The 19,277-nt window shown below is 37.1% G+C and overlaps 3 protein-coding genes across 4 annotated transcripts in view; 2 read left to right on the plus strand and 1 right to left on the minus strand.

The window, feature by feature from the left end:
- Positions 1-61: 61 nt before the first annotated feature.
- Positions 62-7,761, plus strand: LOC306884249 (amino acid transporter heavy chain SLC3A1-like). The gene is made up of 10 exons (XM_079439982.1): positions 62-533; positions 1,890-2,069; positions 2,333-2,475; positions 2,681-2,806; positions 4,190-4,309; positions 5,655-5,779; positions 5,863-6,064; positions 6,228-6,404; positions 6,846-6,971; positions 7,053-7,761. Exons 1-10 carry the CDS (start codon positions 116-118, stop codon positions 7,476-7,478), a joined length of 2,043 nt encoding a protein of 680 aa, XP_079296108.1. The 5' UTR covers positions 62-115; the 3' UTR covers positions 7,479-7,761.
- On the minus strand, positions 7,677-14,993 carry prepl (prolyl endopeptidase like). 2 transcript variants are annotated; one of them, XM_079439979.1, is made up of 14 exons: positions 14,649-14,993; positions 14,104-14,220; positions 13,949-14,015; positions 13,654-13,866; positions 13,451-13,577; positions 13,165-13,381; positions 12,884-13,075; positions 11,699-11,899; positions 11,421-11,596; positions 10,580-10,796; positions 10,357-10,503; positions 10,062-10,188; positions 8,216-8,298; positions 7,677-7,922 (listed from the first exon to the last, which is right to left on the minus strand). In XM_079439979.1, exons 1-14 carry the CDS (start codon positions 14,754-14,756, stop codon positions 7,809-7,811), a joined length of 2,106 nt encoding a protein of 701 aa, XP_079296105.1. In that variant the 5' UTR covers positions 14,757-14,993; the 3' UTR covers positions 7,677-7,808. The 2 variants fall into 2 exon arrangements, with proteins under 2 accessions (XP_079296105.1, XP_079296104.1); XM_079439978.1 differs by having other exon boundaries at positions 7,721-7,922; positions 8,216-8,301.
- Positions 14,994-15,409: 416 nt separating this feature from the next.
- The window catches only part of camkmt (calmodulin-lysine N-methyltransferase), a 124,314-nt gene continuing 120,446 nt past the window's right edge, over positions 15,410-19,277 (plus strand). The window contains exons 1-3 of the mRNA XM_079440106.1: positions 15,410-15,900; positions 16,047-16,225; positions 16,722-16,786. Of these exons, the coding sequence (XP_079296232.1) occupies positions 15,781-15,900; positions 16,047-16,225; positions 16,722-16,786 (364 nt within the window). The 5' untranslated portion in view covers positions 15,410-15,780. The remainder of the gene's footprint in view (positions 15,901-16,046; positions 16,226-16,721; positions 16,787-19,277) is intronic.

A 19,277-nucleotide genomic window follows, 5' to 3' on the forward strand; every position in this document is an offset into this window, starting at 1 on the left:
TGGAGACTGAATCAGTGTTGTGCACCATGGACTTGTGAATGCCTCTATTTAACAGGACTCCTGCTGTGTCGGCTCTGACAAGTGTTGTTCCTTGGGACCGAATGAAGCAGGAAAGATGAGTTCAGCCAAAATCACCAACATCGATGCGGTGGAGCTGAGAGAAGGCATCCAGAACTCAGCCTTTCGTGAGGATGATGATGATGATCCATCTGATGCATCAAGCTCTCGAGAGCAGCAGGCCACCAGCGTGTCCGTCACTGGGCCGGAAGAGAACAAGTACACTCAGATCAAGCCGTATGCTGGGATGCCCAAAGAGGTCCTGATGTTATACTCCAGCAAAGCCTGCTACCGCATACCTCGAGAGATTATTTTCTGGCTGATCATCGCATGCACCCTAGCCCTTATTACCGTGACTATTGTGATCGTGGCGCTGTCACCTCGATGCATGAGCTGGTGGCAGCTGTCTCCGGTCTATCAGGTTTATCCACGATCATTCAAAGATTCAAATGCTGACGGTGTTGGAGATCTCAAAGGTAATTTTTGATCCTTAAGGTAAAACACTACAGGTGAATAGGGTAAAAAACAAAATTCATGTGAAGTATTACAGTGTTATTTTGGTATTAAAGTTTTCATTTAATTGCATTTTTTTAAATGTTGAGTTTTGTCATTTTTATTAGATTTTTTTTAAAAAAAATGAATTCATTTTTATTTCTGTTTGTCATTTTAGTACTCATTTCAGTTATTTACCAAGGCAACATTACTAATTTTCATCTTATGTTAATATTGTATTTCAGCTTTCAGTTACCAAACAAAAAATTCTGATTGTTAATAATTTTTAGATTATTGCAATATTTTTGTTATTTACTTATATGTATATATAATGCATAATACATATGCATTTTTATATGCATACATGTGTGTATATATATTTCAATTAATATATTTAATGCATTTTTAATATATAATATAATGCATAACATTTGCATTAACAAATGCATAGCATTTCTAACACATTTTAATATATGTGTATATTAATTTCAATTAATTAAATATCCTTTCCTTGATGCATATCTCAAAATACAACACATTTTTGGGAATAGCCATAATTTGGCTTTTTGTTTTTTTTTTTACATAAAAATGATGTAATTAAAGTAAATTATTGTGTAATACTTGTGTAATATATTTATGAGATATGTGAACCTCTGTCTGGTTTGGATCATGTATTTTTTTGTGTCATTTTGAGAAATCCTAATGTACGTACACATATCCTAGTGTGGGAACTTTTAAATAATTCAGAGACATTATGTAAGAAAATTGGCCTAAAACAGAAAACAAAACAAAAAGGACAGGGAAAAGTTAGTAGTAGTGTATCAAGCTGCCTTGAAAAACAATTCTCTTTTCAGTAGCCGAGAGTTCCCTCCAGCTGTAGCGTTATTTGAGAAGTGAGTGTATTGAAAGCTTGGACAGACACACAAAAGCCATGTTTTTCCTTCATAATGGTTCTGTATTGCAGCATATTCTGTTTCAAGCAAGAGGAGGAGGTTGTTTAATTGCTCTTATGTAATGGGCAAAATTACATCCACACATGCCATAAAGTACATAAAACTGATTTTACAGCTGTACATTACAGGGTGATTAGTATTTTACTTTGAAACATGTCTACATAAAGCAGACATTGTGGATAAGACAAAACACCAGCTTATCTTTTACAAGAGATGTATAATAACTTTATAGACCCTCTAAATGTTCACATTTAGATATTAAAAGATTGAAATCATTATAAAGGTTAGTTTGATCAAGATAAATGAATTGTATTGCTGAATGTCGTATACAGATCAAAGGTGCAAACTTTATAGATAGCAGTTTTATAATTCACTGTTTGGCTTCAGGAATCGAGGAGAAACTGAGTCATTTCGAGTACCTGAACATTAAAGCAGTCTGGATCAGCCCTTTCTACAAGTCTCCTATGAGAGACTTTGGATATGATGTGGAGGACTTCAGGCAGATCGATCCCATCTTCGGAACCATGGAAGACTTTGACGACCTCCTGGCAAGCATGCATGACAAAGGTGGACATGCTATATAAGAAATATTTCACTTACTGTAACATTGTCACCAACCGGCAACATGTAACACATTGACAACCCTGTACTGTGATCATTTTTGCAGTGTTTTTGACTGTAGTTTGAATTTGAGCATATTATGAGCTTCATGAGTAACGTGAGGGGTAATAATTAAGTTTTATTAAACTTACAATGTTATAACACTATTATTACATTGTCATATCATTATAAAATGCTATGTTTGACACCAGCATCGTTTTTTGGCCCAGGTCTAAAGCTGATCATGGATTACATCCCAAACCACACCAGCGACAAACACATCTGGTTCCAACTTAGCCGTAATGGTACAGAGCCCTATAAAGACTACTACATCTGGGTTAACTGCACACGAGACAAACCTCCAAACAACTGGGTATGATTGTCCAAATCAGTGAATAGTGACAGCTGCTGTGTTTGGATCTTAAAGTTTTATGGCTCGACAATCAGTGCTATCTAGAATGCTCATCTGCTATATTCCATTCCATATTGTTATACACCGCATTTTGTATTTATTAGTGAATGAAACTTGTTATAAACCTCAGTGGCTGACTATAGTGTCATATTGTTTGATTTGTCAGGTGAGTGTCTTCGGGAATTCCACCTGGGAGTATGATGAGGTGCGACAACAGTGCTATTTCCATCAGTTCCTCAAGGAACAGCCAGACCTGAACTACCGTAACCCTCGAGTCATAGAGGAGATGACGGTAAGCTTGCAGACATCGGCTTGGCTGTGAATATTATGCAGAATTTTACACCGGGTGCAATAGCAGTACAAGCTCGCTTGATTAATGCAATTGTCATGTTTTTTTATTGTAACCAATTAAATGTTTGAGCTTGAGCTTAATTCCAAAATTATTTCCCATGACTTTTTAGGATTTTGTTAATTTGCATGACTTTTCCAGGCCTGGAAATCACAATTCCTTCGTATTTCCAGCTTTTTCATTACTGTGGGGAAAAAAAAATGAAGAAATAAATAGCTATGGTAAAGTATAGAGTTAGCACATTCATTTGAAATTAAAATTCATTGAAACTGTAATTTTTTTTTGTTTTTTGAGTGGATGTATAATGAATGTGAATTTTGGAATGAATGTTTGAATGTTGCTTTGGGAATGTGAGAGTATTAAGAAAATGGGCGACTATGTCTGAATGAATTAATTATGTAAGGGGGCTTTAGACCACCTAAGCTTGCAGCTACCACCTATTTAAACACTACAAAGAGCTATGAGTTTCTTGGCTGGTTAAAGTGTCTTATTCTGCCACTGGTAATAGAGTAACTGCTTTGAAACTGCTAAGATATGCGTTTACAGAAAGAAACAGACTGTTTTGTATTTCATTTACACAGGATGAGTAAAATAGCATGTATAAATTTGAGAAAAAGCACCCTTTACCTAAATTCAGTACTTCAGACCTATGTGCCCTCTAGAAGCTTGTATTCTGCAAGTGAACGACACGGTATTGTGCCATCCCAAAGAGGCACTTTCACAGACTTTTTCATTAACTGTTCCCACCTGGTGGAAAAACCTTCCCAACTCAATCTGGGCAGCTGAATCCTTAGCCAGGGCAGGGGGTCCTCCAGGACAGATTTGGGAAGCACTGCTTTAACTCTAGCACTCTCTATTCTAATTCTATTTTATCTATGTCTTCTTTTTATTAAAAGAAAAAAGAAACACACACACTTGACCCTATATCAATTGCATATTTACTTTCTAACTGCTTGCTTTTCTTGAAAAACTAACACTAGCTTTCTTTTTTCTATTCTATCTACTTGTTTCTTTAAAAACAAAAACAAAAACAACAACTATGTGCTACGTGTACTACACTAGGCTAACCGAGACTTGTCATAGCACTTGCATGTTGTTTCTCATTTGTTGGTTTTGATTGCTTCTATTGTCCTCATCTGTAAGTCGCTTTGGATAAAAGCGTCTGCTAAATGACTAAATGTAATGTAGAAAAAGTGAATTCTGTTCATATTAGTTAGCCTTTAAGCTCTTTAACAAAAAGGCTGTTTATGCAGATCCACCATGTCATATCATGTTTCACTACAAACCTGGACCCTCTTTGATCTTTGTTCCACATCTGTCTAATAGGACGTAATCCATTTCTGGCTGAAGAAGGGGGTGGATGGGTTCCGCATGGATGCTGTGAAACACATGCTTGAGGCCACACATTTGAGAAATGAACCCCAGGTTGACCCTGACCAAGATCCAGTAAGCCCAACTATGACCTATCCTGTATAACCATATGAAAATGCACACATTGTTTACACACTTATTTATTGAAGCAATTCATCTGCTAGAGTCAAATGTTCTTTGAATTCATTCAGAAGGAAGTCATATTACTGTTCTTTGTTCTCACAATGTCATTTAAGGATTACTAGTGCATACTTCTCTGGATTTACTGGCAAGTCATTCCCATTATCCTAATTCCAGACGATTTCAAAGGCATTGAAGGTCTAGGGAAGGCCGCTGAATGACTCGATGGTCCTGGCCTGTCTTTTTGGTCCTAACGGACTTATTAACTTGGAGGAATGTTCCGGCTTCAGAACAAGTTAAAATATATCATCTGTGACATGTTGATTACCATAGGAAATCATTTTCATTCATCCTATCTCATCGGTTTGTGAGAACACATAAAATTTGCATTTAATGTTCTTACAATGGAAGTCTATGGGGCAAGACATTTCAGGCTTAAAAGCAGAAATGTGTTGCTTGTATTTCTGTAAAATCATTAAATATTTCTTACAAACATATCAGTTTTTTCAGCAGTACATGTTATCCTTGCCCTTTAATTGTTTCTTTAGTGGAATGACTGCTGGACTAGGTAGATGGAAATCTGGTAATGCTTTACCAGCATATAATACCAGTTTGAATTTTTCCTTTATTTCTTTTCCTTTTTTTATTCAGCAGACAAAGATTTTATTCATTTGTTTTCTAAATGTACAATGCCTTTCCTTACCCCATTGACTTTCACTGAAAGTACATAACACAATTTTTCTTGTTTGCTGAGGAACGGGTTAAAATACACTAGTGCAACACTCTTAGGCTCATTTATTTAATCAAAAATATAGTAAAAAAGCAATATTGTGAAATTACATTACAATTTTAAATAACTGTTTTCTATTTTGTTATATTGTGAAATGTAATTTATTCCGTGATGGCAAAGCTGATGCTGTCTTCAGAGTCACATGATCTTTCAGAAATCATTCTAATATGCCCATTTACTGCTCAAGAAACTCTTTATTATCATCAATGTTAAACAGTTGTGCTGCTTAATATTTGTGTGTATACTTTAATAATTAGAATGTTCAAAATAACAGCATTTAATCAAAATAAATGTTTTGCCTTCATAAATGCTTTACTGACACTGGTCAATTTAATGTCTTTGCTAAAAAGTATTAACTCCATTCACTCATTCATTAGAAAACCCCAAAAAACTAGTGTATACCATATTTAGTAATAAACTTGTTGCTTGCTTTAGTGCTACACATGTTGATGTGAGCAGTGTGACTAACAGCAGTGTTCTTCTCTTTATTTCCTCTTTTGTGTCCTTCAGTCGACTGTGGACACAGAGTTTGAGCTGTACCATGACTACACCTATACACAACAGGGCTTACATGAGATCCTGACAAACTGGAGGATAGAGCTGGATGCCTACAGCAGAGAGCCCGGCCACTACAGGTATCCTCACTTCTTCCTCTTCTTCAGCAATATGTTTTGTTTCTCTCTTGTAAATGGCTTTTTTTCCCCCTCTTACCAATCAGGTTCATGGTGATAGAGTGTTATGATTATGAAGAAATAGATAAAACCATGAGGTACTATGGCACAAGCTATGTCACTGAAAGCGACTTCCCCTTTAACTTCTATCTCCTGTACCTTCCTGATGATCTGACAGGAAATCAAGCCAAACGCTTGGTTCATTTATGGATGTCAAACATGCCAAAGGGAAAATGGCCAAACTGGGTGGTGAGTGACCAGTTATCTATCTGTTCATTAAGAATAAGATCACATCAAATATTTAAAGCTAAAATAGTTTGCCTTTGGATGGTCAAACTGATTTTAAAATGTAAAACATTGCATACACGTTGAGTTTGTCACATGCACAAAATATGTTTGTGTATGTTTATAGGTGGGAAACCATGACAAACCACGTATAGGCTCAAGTGCTGGTAGGGAATATGTACGTGCTATAAACATGCTGTTGTTAACACTGCCTGGAACTCCAACAACATACTATGGAGAAGAGATTGGCATGGTGAACGTAAATGTATCTGTAATTCAGGATCCTTTTGGACAGCATGATCCAGTAAGAGAAAGTTTTTTTTTTTTAAAGTAATAGTTACATTTAACACAGTAAAATGTTGCATTTTTATACAGTTATACTGTTTATTATATAAAATATATTTACTGTAAATATGATATTTAGTGCTGTCAAATGATTAATCTATTCAGTTAATTTATGTATATATATATAAATACACACAGTAAATATTTAGAAAATATTTACATGTATATAATTGTTCTTATTTTATATATAAATATATTGATCATGTAAACAATTTTTTTCTTATATATATATATATATATATACAAACACATGCATATATATATGTGTATATACATAATATACACACATTGTAAACAAAAGCTTTTTATAATAAAAAAAAAAAATAGAAGTCAACATTCCAAATATATTCCCTATCAGTTTTGATCAACTTAATGCATTTTATTTTATTTTAAATTCTAGAGCAACAGTCGGGACCCGCAGCGAACACCAATGCAGTGGGATGATAAGCTCAATGCTGGTTTTAGTGATAGTGAAAATGGCACATGGCTAGACATCGCTCCAGACTACAGCACTGTCAATGTGGAGGTACGTTGATTCAGACTGCTGGTGAGAAAGCGTGTGTTAAAGCAGGGAAACCTCTAATCCAGCTCATATTGTTCTCTCCAGCTTCAGCAGGCTGATACATACTCCACCATTTCACAGTATCGTGCTCTGAGTTTGCTCAGAGGGGTTGAGTTGGTCCTGTCCCGAGGATGGTTCTGCTTCGTCTGGAGCGATGTCAACGTATTTGCTTATTTGCGTGAGCTGGACGGGCTCAACAAAGCCTTCCTGGTGGTTCTGAACTTTGGCAAGGATACTGCAACAGACTTGTCTTCAGTTAGTGAGTTGCCAGATACTCTTACTGTGCATTTAAGTACAGTGCCAATAAGTCAAAAGACTTTCTCTAAATCCAGAATTCCAACATCTCACGGGCAAGGACTGCTTCTGGAATATTCCACCAATCAACGCTTTCACCCCAATCATGCATCTGAGTGCTATGTTTCTGAGAAAGCCTGCTACTTGTCTGCACTAGATATTCTGTACAAGTGTTGAAGATACTTTCTAGAAGACGTGTCTTGAGAGACACAGTGACAAACGATAAAGGCTATCTGTTTTATTTTGGTGGTGTCATGCTGGCTAGTTTTGCCCACTTAGAAATCTCATTGGTCCAAAATCTCACTCCATATTATTGTGAAAATCTGGATCGTTTGTGTTCAGTGTGAACCGGCAAGTTGACTGGCAATGTTTTTTGTCAGATTAACTTTTATTCAAACTGAAATAACTAGCATCCATGTAACAAAATAAATGTTTGGTTTATTAAAAATCTGAAAAACTTTTTGTCTGGTGGTTTTTCACTCACACATCTACACATACAATTTAGTTTCATGGTTTATGAGACTTGCCAGTCAGATTATTTGACTTTTCTTTTTGTCTCCGTCGAGTTTTTGGGTGGTCTAGTCCAAGTTCTGTGTAAAGAAAGGCTAACTGTCGGGCACTCTGTGAGAGAGAGAGAAAAAAAAAAAAAAAATCACCCATGACATAAAGCTGTAAACATAAGCTGTTAAGTCTCACTAACAGCATAAGTTAATGTGTGACACCAAACTGTGAGAGAAAGAGATTGTTACAGGAAAAAATAATGCTCTCTCTATAATGCTAAAATGCACTTTTACATGATCAAAGTTTCTATAATAACAACCTTAATGATTAATCCAAAGCTAATAGCCAGCGTGATGAAGTGTTATATTCGTTCTGATATGGTGCGGTATTAATATAATAGCGTGTTTATGTACCTCATTCAAGGACAGACGAAAATCCTCAGGGCCAAAGTGATCCCCTCCTGGCTTCAGGTCCAGAATGACAGCTGGGAAATGTGCTGCTGGTTGAACATGTCAATTAAAGAGGCACAGGTTAACATGTATTTTTAAACCGAACGTTTTGTTATTAGACATTGATTTTTTAAAAAAAAAACTTGTTTCTATTTACCTTCAGTTTATTTTTTTGTAATTCTAGTACTAATTTCAGTTAGTTCCCTAGGCAACATTACTGATTTTCATTTCAATATTTTATCTAATATTTTCAGTTAACAAAAATGATTTGTATAATTTTAGTTAACAACACTGGTGTTGGAAAAAGTTACTAAAGCACCTTTAAATAAATGTGAGAAGCCAAAAATGGCTCTTGGGGAACCGTGAATATGGTAGATAAATAACGAAATTGAAGTACACTAGTTCATGTTTGTCATGAGGCCAAAGGCACTGAATATATAAGACTAGACTGACAATATCCATGCGTAATCCGGCACACTGGCTCTCCATCACAACACCTGGGCATCACATCCAGCACTTTAAAGTCAACGCTCTTGAAACAGAGTGGATGATGAGAGGCTGCCATGGAGGTGGACTTGGCCCACTCCTTTGCCTGGCTGCCTTATTTCCCCACGGTGATGGGATCTCTCTGAAGTGAAGCTGAGTGTAAAAATCACATGTCTAATCCTTAAAACTCTGTCATCTGCCTCTTATCTGCAGTGCGGCCGCCGGTGTCTCTCTCCATCCCGCTCTTTCTCTGGGCTGCATGTTTCACAAGCCTTCTCCTGACCTTGGCACAGCCCAGTGTATTGTTCCTTATCTCCTTGCCTGATAGACTATCTCATAAACATGTTAATCGTCTGAGCTGGCAGCATGTGTGATCAGTGTTTTAACTAGGAATGGGAGAGATTAGAGGAACTTTATTTTTTTTGCTTTGTGTATGTGTGTGGGGTGTTAGCGAAGGTGTGTGTGTGTATAATAAAGATAATTAATGGCACACAGATGGAGAGGAAGTCTGACGGAGGGGGTCTGGACTAAGATGTGCTGACAGCGTCTCTCAGGGAGTAGCTCACGCACAAGGTGACATCACCTGTTTCCAGATCAGTGCTCTTCTCTCCTGAGGAGAGAGTATAGGTGTTTCTCTTAAGCCCAGGGGGTTTATTTGAGAGCTGGGATTACAGCCAGTAACCTCCAAGTTCATTTCCATTATACTTCACTTGATTTAGAAGTAGATTTTAATACCGCAGCTGTAATGTTTTGATAATATCATTCACTTTATGGGCTAATGAGTCTATCTATCTATCTATCTATCTATCTATCTATCTATCTATCTATCTATCTATCTTTATTCTGTTAAGTTGATGGGAGAATTGTTTGAAAAATTCATTATTATCACATATGTTACCCTGGACCACAAAACCAGTCATAAGGGTAAATTTTTTTTAAATTGACATTTATACAGCATCAGAAAGCTGAATAAATAGGCTTCCCATTGATGTATGGTTTATTAAGATAGGATACTATTTGGCTGAAATACAACTATTTGAAAATTGGAATCTGAGGGTGCAAAAAAAATCGAAATATTGAGATAGTTGCCTTTAAAGTCGTCCAAATAAAGTTCTTAGCAATGCATATTGCAAATGAAAAAGTAAGTTTTGATATATTTACGGTAGGAAATTTACAAAATATCTTCATGGAAAATTATCTTATTTGTGATTTTTGGCATAAAAGAAAAATCTATGCAAAGTATGACCCATGACCTATGCAAAGTATTGTTGTTTATTGAGAAGTGCAAAGATGTTTAAAAAGGCCGACTAGAGCCTACACTCACCGTTAACACCGACCTGAGTGGTATACATTTGGATGGCCTTCTTTAGTCTTTCCACATACTTCATAACCCCAGATAAAGGAACTCTACGGTCCTCTGAGTATGCAGTGATCAGCATGGAAGGGTAAAGCTTGAAAAAAAGAAAGAAGAAAGTTATTGACTCCTGAATGATGAGACACACACTGCTACTACTTAAACTAAAGTTGGGGTAGGTACGGTTTTTTAATGGTTTTGAAAAAAAAGTCATACTAAGCCCAACATTTTTTACTGTAGTGGAAGTGACATCTGAATGATTTACCTGAGGTATAATGTTGTGACAGGGACAGTAAGAGGCAATGTTGTCCCGGTGTTCTCGTATACGGGGGTCTCCCCACTCCCCTCTCTCCTCTACAGTAAGCGGCAGGGAAGTGTCTTGCATTGTGCCAAGAACATCCAGAAAAGGTGCCTGCAGAGAATTACAACTTCATATAACTATGACAATGAGGCTCAGGGAATGTTTACTCGATGTACTAATGATCCACCTGTAGAATCACAGCTCTAAGAAGCTGTGGGTTATGATTGCACAGCGCCCCCGCTAGGACCGCTCCAGCACTGCGAGCAGTGAGGGCAGTAAGAGAAGGGTGAGATACTCCCAAGTGATGAAGAGTCTGAATGCAAGCAGCAAGATCTTCCACTCCTCTCCGCTTCTGTAGCATAGAACCCGCTCGATGCCACGCTAGACCACACTCACCACCACCCCTGCCCCATCACAAACACACAATAAAAATGCATTTCCAATGGCTTATTTTGGTATTAATACTCAAGGACTACAAATCCCAAGTATTTCAGCATTCACTACTGTTCACAATTTTGAGTCAGTAAGATTTAAAAACAAATATATTAATACATTTATTCAGCAAAGATGCATTAGATTGGTCAAAAGTAACAGAAAAGACATCTATAATGTTACAAAAGATCTATTTAAAATAAATGCTTGTCTTTTGAACTTTCTATTTATCAAATAATCCTGACAAAATGTATCACGTTTCCACAAAAATATAAAGCAGCATATTAATAGTAATAATAAGAATAAGATGAAATGAGCAGCATATTAGAATGATTTCTGAAGGATCATGTGACACTGAAGACACTGAAAATTCAGCTTTGCAATCACATAACTGTTATAAATTATATCAAACTAGACAGCAGTTCTTCTAAACTGTAATATTTCACAATATTTGTGTTTTTACTGTATTTTTGATCAAATAAATGCAGTCTTGGTGAGCATAAGAGATTCATTTCAAATATTAAGTCTTACTGATCCCAACCTTTTGAACGGTAATGTACCTATAAAAAAACATGATTGGCGTTATAGTTCAGTACCTGACGTGGCAGTAGGCCAGAGCCCAGCCGTCCTCCAGCAGCAGTCTCTTCTCAGGACTGAAGGCCATATTGAGATCAACACCATATGCTCCATATAAATGCAGGAGCAGTGGAGCCTTATGCAGCTCAGATAATGCTGGCATGTGGAGGAGAGTCAAAGGCACCATTGTACAATCCTAAAAACACAGACATTGTGATATTATGGCTTTTTACAAGCACATGGGCTGCGTTTTGTTCCAGTGTACTTTTAAGACTTCTCACATATAAATGACTCATACCTGACTGGCTGCCTGCAGGCGTGTTGTGTTAAACTCATCCATGTATTTGGTGTTGCCCTCTGTTACGGAGAGATTTTGTTCTCTGGAGGAATAGAGGTAGTGTACAGGTGGGTGCACTGGGGAGGACAGGAGGAAACCAAATGACCCTCTGTCCACAGTTCCAACACGCTGCGCTGATAAATCACAGGCCCAGTGAGGAAGCTAAGAACAAAACAGTGTTATTTTGGATCCCATCTTTGGACCATGGTCATAGACCAGGATAATATAGTCTGAGACAGCCCAAGGTCCTTTAAATGAGATTGGACATACAAGTTTAAGGCTTATACTTCATGGCACTTTCACTGTGAAAAATTATTATAAGCAACATTTAAACTTGATAACATATATAGAATCATGGTTTCTAAGAAAAAGAATGCAAAAAGAAACTATATCAGATAACTAACTAAAAGTACATGCTTACTTTATAGTATAGGTATCAAGGTTCAAAGATATTCTAGGTCTTTCAAATTATATGCTGTATGTCAAATTAATAAGGGGTTAATTTCAAAATAAATATTATTATACGCTATAATTAAAAAATACAGGGTTGGTAAGATTTTTTTTTTTTTTTTTAAAGAAGTGTCTTGTGCTCACCATGGCTGCATTTAGTTGATAAAAATACACTAAAAAAATAATATTGTGAAATATTACAAAGTAAAATAAGTTGTCTGTTTTCATATATTATAAAATGTAATTCCCGCTAATGGCAAAGCTCACTTTTCAGCTTTATTAAGCATCCAATCTTCAATGTCAAATGATCTTTCAAAAATGAATTCTGATGTACTGATTTGGTGCTCAAGAAACATTTCTTATCATTATCTATGTTGAAAGCAATTGTGTTGCTTAACATTTTTGAAATTCTTTGATAAATAGAAAGTTCAAAAGAATAGTATTTATTTAAAACGGAAATCTTTTGTAACAGTATTACTGTTTTTACTTTCACTTTCAATCAATTTAATACCCAAACACTTTAAATGGTGGTGTATATATGCATCATTGCCATAAGAACAAATGTATCAATTAAATTGTCATATATCCAGTAAAACACACCTAAAATCTAAATAAAACATGTCTCTTTAACTCAGCATCATTATAAACACACACTCTAGGCTGTTGTGTATGTGAATTTGTGATTCTTGTTCACACCTTGTGAGTATTTAACTGATAGGGCTCTTGTGTGGAAAGAGTCTGGATCTGAAGTCGACACTGTGAGTCTTTCACTGTGAACACACAGAGATCCTGAAGCAGCTCCATATCTTTAATGACTGTTCCTGGAACAGCACTGAACAATGGCACCCAGTGTGGCATGGATGGAGAGGCTAAAGGTGCCCTTAGCAGCTGGAGATTAGAGAAAGAAAAAAAAAGACACGCATAGTTATAATTTAGTTCTGAACAATACTGCTTAAGTCTGATACTGATACACTTACCTGATACTCCTGGTTTGCTCCAGTGTTAGCCAGAATGAACAGGTAGTTGTCCGAGTGCTCCACGTGGTAAAGCAGTCCAGGCTGACGGGACTGGATGAGGGTGGGGGATGAGAGAGGAGTCTTGCTGTCAACAAACCACACCTCAGAGCTGATCTTACTGCTGCAGTTAATGGTCACCAGCCTCTGGTCTCTGGAACAACTAACCTCCACAAAGAACCTGAGGAACGGGCAGAAGAACACATCAATGCTGGCCAAAAGCACTCTTCACCAGCATTTAGACACTTACTCTGGATCCTTTTCTTCATAAACAAGGGTGTTTTGGACACCAGAATCACTGAGATGAATACGGAAAACACGTAGGCACCGAAGAGTCTCCTGTGTGCTGTAGAAGAGGATGTCATCTGTGGCCCATTCTGCACAGAGAGAAGACATTTGAGGAGGAAAAGAACATTTCTTTGTCAAGAAAGTTTCAATTATAGTAGATCTTACCAAAGCTGAGCACATTATGTAAAACCAACAGGGCCTTTTGACGAAGGATGAGACCACCTAAATGAACCAACACGCATCTGGTCTCCTCATGGTGGTCTTTCTTTACAGTGACGGCCAGCAAGGTCTCTGAGGGAGAGAGTCTGACCCTCTGGATGGTTCCATATCCATCTCCTCCCCAATCTGCATTGAACACCTCCAACATCTCCTGCTCATCTGTATCCAAACATTGCTTTGTTTCTAATTGTGACTAAATAAAATGTGTTTACTGAAATGGTTTCTTTTTAATGTCTGTTACCGTGTCCCAGGGTCGATCTGTAAATCCCTTTGCCATATTCACAGTATACATGATGCTGTCCCTGGAACTTGAGAAAATGTTGAGGGAATGAAGACTGATTTATAATTTCTATCAATTATGTATTACACACAATTTGCACAACTACAGTTGCTTACCTCCGAATTTTGTGGTATATCTGCAAACTTCCTATGAACCGAATGCAATCTTCTTTTGAAACGCTGCTCTTGATCTCGAAGTTTCTGTAGTTGGGCTTTAGACAGCTCAGCTGTAGTCTGAGAGGATCAGTGAGTTTCATCAGAGATCCATATATACACACACACACACACACACACACACACATATATATATATATATATATATATATATATATAGTAATCTTTGCATATAATTAAATTGCTTGCATACAGTCATATATATTTCATATGTATATATAACTTTAATTTCTTGATATTGATTAATGTTGATTAATTCTTAAAATCTTTGAATGCATGCTTTAACATCTGTAACGTCAACTGACATTGTATTATGATGCAGATCTATTTCCAATTCGCATTCAGGTTCAGAGTCTGCTGCTAGTTTAGTCCTTTCCAAGTCTGTATTTGCACTATAGTAAGTAACATCGTATCTTGCAGTTTATTCAAAATACATGGAACAACACTGAGCATTATAGAGTGTAGAATGAGTATTAAGTCGATCCTACCTCAGTGTAAAGACGCGAGATAAGTGGGTGTATATTGCTCCGATACACCGTTATATTGCGTGAAACTGATCGTAGAAGCAGCAGACATGAGGAGTTGATCAGATTCATTTAATGCAGCAGGATGTCACTGTCTGATTAGCGTCTGATTATAAATGAGCAACGTATTACTGCAACCTTAAATGTCAAAATATACAGTGCATTATGATTCTGGGTAAGTCTCACATTCAAAATACTTAAACTTCCCTAACTTTCTGCTCATGATGTGCTGCTATGTGTAGAGCAGTGGTGCATTAACATTTACACTAGCTATGTCCGTTTGACTCGAATCTTTTAAATGAACCGGTTGAATCGGTTCACAAAACCTGTCTGAATGATTCATTAAGCAATCTGACTGAGTCGGTCCAAACTGGTCTAGAATCAACAACTGACTTGAACCGAAAACCGACTCTTTTGTACATTATGTTCGACTGAAAACAAACAAAGAATAGATTAGTAAACTCAATTAGCTGATAAAAGTCAATTTTGTATTGTTTAATGTGAATGCAATTACTATTTAGCTACTTAATTGCTATTTTTTTATGAGCTGAATGGTTGCAACAAACTCAGCTGGAACACATGAAATTAAAATAAACACCGCTATTACAGAATATGCGCATTAATGTGTTTTCCAAAACTAATACGGCATGAAAAAGCGTTTTGAATCGATTATTTGAAACGAACTGTTCAAAAGAACCGACTCGCTGAAATGAGTCGGACTCCCCATCACTAACGGCGCTAAAATATGACATATAGTCCAGACAAGAGTAATAGGATCAATAATCATAGATGACAGCCGATAGAGCCGAGTGTTCGATTACTCTGGTAGTGAATTGGATTTCCTTTCGTCCTGCAACAAGAGGAGGTGGTGTACGGAAGTAGCATGGGATTTTATTACCAAGCAACAGAGACCAGCGCATACCGGCGAATTTGTGAAAACGGTAGTAAATTCTACCATCGACTTTAACCACATTCAGAAAACAAATGCCGAATAAGCCTTCGCCCAGACTCTGCATTCCGTTGTTGTTGTTGTAGTTATACTGTGAGAAGTTATTTTCTGCATGAAACAGGATCAAATCGAGCAGGCTGCTCTGTCATGAATAAATGTAAAGATCCCCCGTTAGCTGCGACAGAAATGCACGCGAACAATCACCAAAATCACGACTCTCACTGTGGAACCGATGTGGCCCGTGCACGCTGGGCTCTTCTGCGACAGGTGAGGGGCGTTTAGTGAATCTCCTAAAACATGCAGCTGATTGCATGTGTTTGGTTAAATGTAATGCGTTACATAATGCGTTTTCCACGCTAGACATATATGGACGTGTCTCAGGAGTAGAATCTTGTGCATCTCTCATAATGCAGGTTCTGAAACAGAAGCAGCTCGACAGCGCAGATGTTCAGCAGGTGTCAGTGAGAAGATTCTCCTCCTTTAACCTGTTCTCCAGGAGCAGGGTCACTCCCACAGAGACGGATGAGCCATCGGAAGGACAGTGGGTGGAGTACAGAAGTGCAATCTTTCCTCAGTACAGTGCCTTACTCAGGTATGCTGGAGAAAGTGTTCAATGAACTAGAACAGATGAAGTAAATTAGCTTCAGGATTCTTAAGAACTTACATTTTTAAGGCATAATTCTCACAGAGGTAAATTCTGTATGTTTTACTTGCCCTCATGTTGTTCCAAACCCATATGATATGTTTTTTTCCCTGTCAAACACAAAAGGTAAAGTTCTGACGTATGTGTCACACTGCTTTTTTTTCCATTAAATGAAAGTGGATGGAGAGCAAGAGTTGTCAAACTCCAAAAATATGAATAATAATAAAAAGCACCATAGAAGAACCATAAAAGTCTTAGCCTTTCAGTATGGAATGGAAAAAAGAGCAGCTTTGACATTCTGTGAATACATATTTTTATTTATTGCAGAATGGGTGAATAAACTATGTCAGTATAATTAGACACATTCATTTAGTCATATTTTATTTAGTTATCACTATATCACTACTGTATTTATAACTATATCGATTTTATTAATGCATTTCAGAGACAATCTTGGTCCCATTAGAGTGGATGAGGTGCTCAGCAGCTTTGACAACACGGGAAATGTCTGTGAGTACCCCTTGTGTGCATGTCCGTGTGTTTTTACAACAGTACTTTAGTTTTTTCTCTGAAACTGATCAGATAGAGGTAATTGTGTTCTTTTAATGCAGTCTGCCTACTTTCTGATTATGAATGAACATTATTTTACTGTAGTCTTAAACAGAGCATATACTATGGCAGGCAGCAGGGGGTCAGATCAAGCTGCAGCTCCATCATACACCAGAGGCAGGCACACTTGAGCCTTAGAAGCACCTAATTTAAAGCAACTTATTGACTTCTGCTGTCTGTGCCAGGTGTATTAAAGTACGTTTACTTTCCCAGCACAGGTCTGGACAGTCATAACATGCACTGTTTAGCAATACAACACTGACTAATGAACAATTACATACGCAATGCACGTTTCAGGGAAATTTAAAGCAAGTATTTAAGTTGGCCAGAATCATACTTTGTAAGTGAATATAAGTGACTGAACAAAGTTGCAGAATCAACAGGTAGCAGATACAGTGAACTGATTTATTGTTTCCGTAAATGATAATTCCTGTGTATTGTAAATATATATTTATGGCATCTCTTTATATTAAATACTCTTTCATGATATACACTATTGTTCAAAAGTTTGGGGTCAGTAAGATGTTTGTTTAAAAAACAAAACAAAAAAAACTTTTCTTTTTATTACTATTATTCAGCAAGGATTGTGAAAGGTAAAAAGTGACAGTTAAAACATTTCTAATGTTACAAATGCTGTCTATTGCTGTCTATGCTTTCTATTCATCAAGGAATCCTGAATAAAATGTATCACAAATTCCACAAAAATATTAAGCAGCACTGTTTTTAACATTGATGATGATAAAAAACAACAACAACATTGAGTACCAAATCATAAGCATATTTAGAATGATTTGTGAAGGATCATGTGACACTGAAGACTGGAGTAATGGCTACTAAAAATTTAGCTTTATCACAGAAGTAAATTACTTTTTCAATTTATGAAAATTTTTCTAAATACTTTTTTTATTGTACTTTTGATTAAATAAATGCATCCTTTGTAAACATTTAAACAAAAAACAAAACAAACTTTTACAGACCCCACACTTTATGCAGTATATACAACTTTAGATATCTGTTGGCCCTATACAGCAGTATATTGTGCAGCAAATGATAAATTTGCTGTCCAAAGACAAAACACAGAAACTACTATTTTGTTCAAACTGAATTATGATGACAATCCATTCTCTTAGGCCATGATCTATACAGTGTCATGAGTCCGGGTCCTATAGTTCTTCCTTTCACCACCAGAGGTCACCATCTCCCATCCTCCCAGACTCTATTCCCCTAACTCCACACACCTGTCACATATTACACTCTCAGCTGTTCCCCATTGTCATGGACTATTTATACACCAGACTCCCGCTGCTCTGTCTGGTTGAATTAGTTGTATTAATGGTATTGGTTTAGATGTTGTCGATACATGCACTGTGTTGCCGTTTTATGTATCCCGTTCCTGAATCTGTTTTGTTTTGTCTTGTTGGCCTTTTTGTTTATTAAAAGAGATTCTTACCTGCACTTAGACCTAGACTTTGTCTTTCCACGGCGCTCTCTAAGTGTTCCGTGACATACAGTGACAGATTGGTTTGACTCAGCTATGCTCAGATTCAGACAAAATAATAAACCAGAACAAAAATTAAGCTATTTTCCTTAAGTTAAATTACTGTGTTTTGCCGTTAGAGTGCAGTATTGAAGGGATAATTAATCCAAAAATGTAAATTGTCATCATTTATTCACCCATGTTTTTCCAAACCTGTATGACTTTTATTGTTCTGTTGAGCACAAAAGGAGTTTTAGGTAGATAAACCAGTGGCTCAGAAACTTTTTAGTAAAAAGTTTTTAGTGAACTATTTTAGTAAAGGAAAGAGACTGGTCCCGCGCTGGTTTCCAGTGGCTTGTGGACTGATATGTCTTGAAATATTTGGCTCTTTTACTGGAATAGTGAAAAAGGGGCAGCATGGCTCTCTTCTACGGCAGGGTCATCGCTTCTCTTTTCAGACCTTCCTCTCAACCACCCTTAATTGATCTTACGCATTGGTAAGCCCAAACATCTCCCCCTATGTCCTTGTCAGCTCAGCTGGGCAAGCTCATTGTCTGCAAACGGGGGTGCCCCATTTATTACCCACCCCACATACCCAGTTTAAAATCCTTGTCTGAGGATTTGACAAGCCGAAAGGTCTCTATGTCCTCTGAGGCACTGAATGTGGATTAGCTATCCAAATGTATGGATTACCGTGATCCAACTTGTCAGGGTTGGAAGGGTTGACAGTGCTGTGGGTTTAAGTGCTGTTGTTTCCAGCAGGGATCAAGAGGGACACAAAAGGTCTTATCTGAACATGCTGGGTGGATGTGAAGGGCTTTAAAGAGGCTCGTTGACCACTGGTTTGGATTCAAACATCAGCTCTTCCACTGTCATGTGCTTGGGTCAGAGTTTTTACATTTGCTATAAATAGAA

This window comes from Barbus barbus (genome assembly GCF_936440315.1).
Source record: "Barbus barbus genome assembly, chromosome: 18".
Lineage (NCBI taxonomy): Eukaryota > Metazoa > Chordata > Actinopteri > Cypriniformes > Cyprinidae > Barbus > Barbus barbus.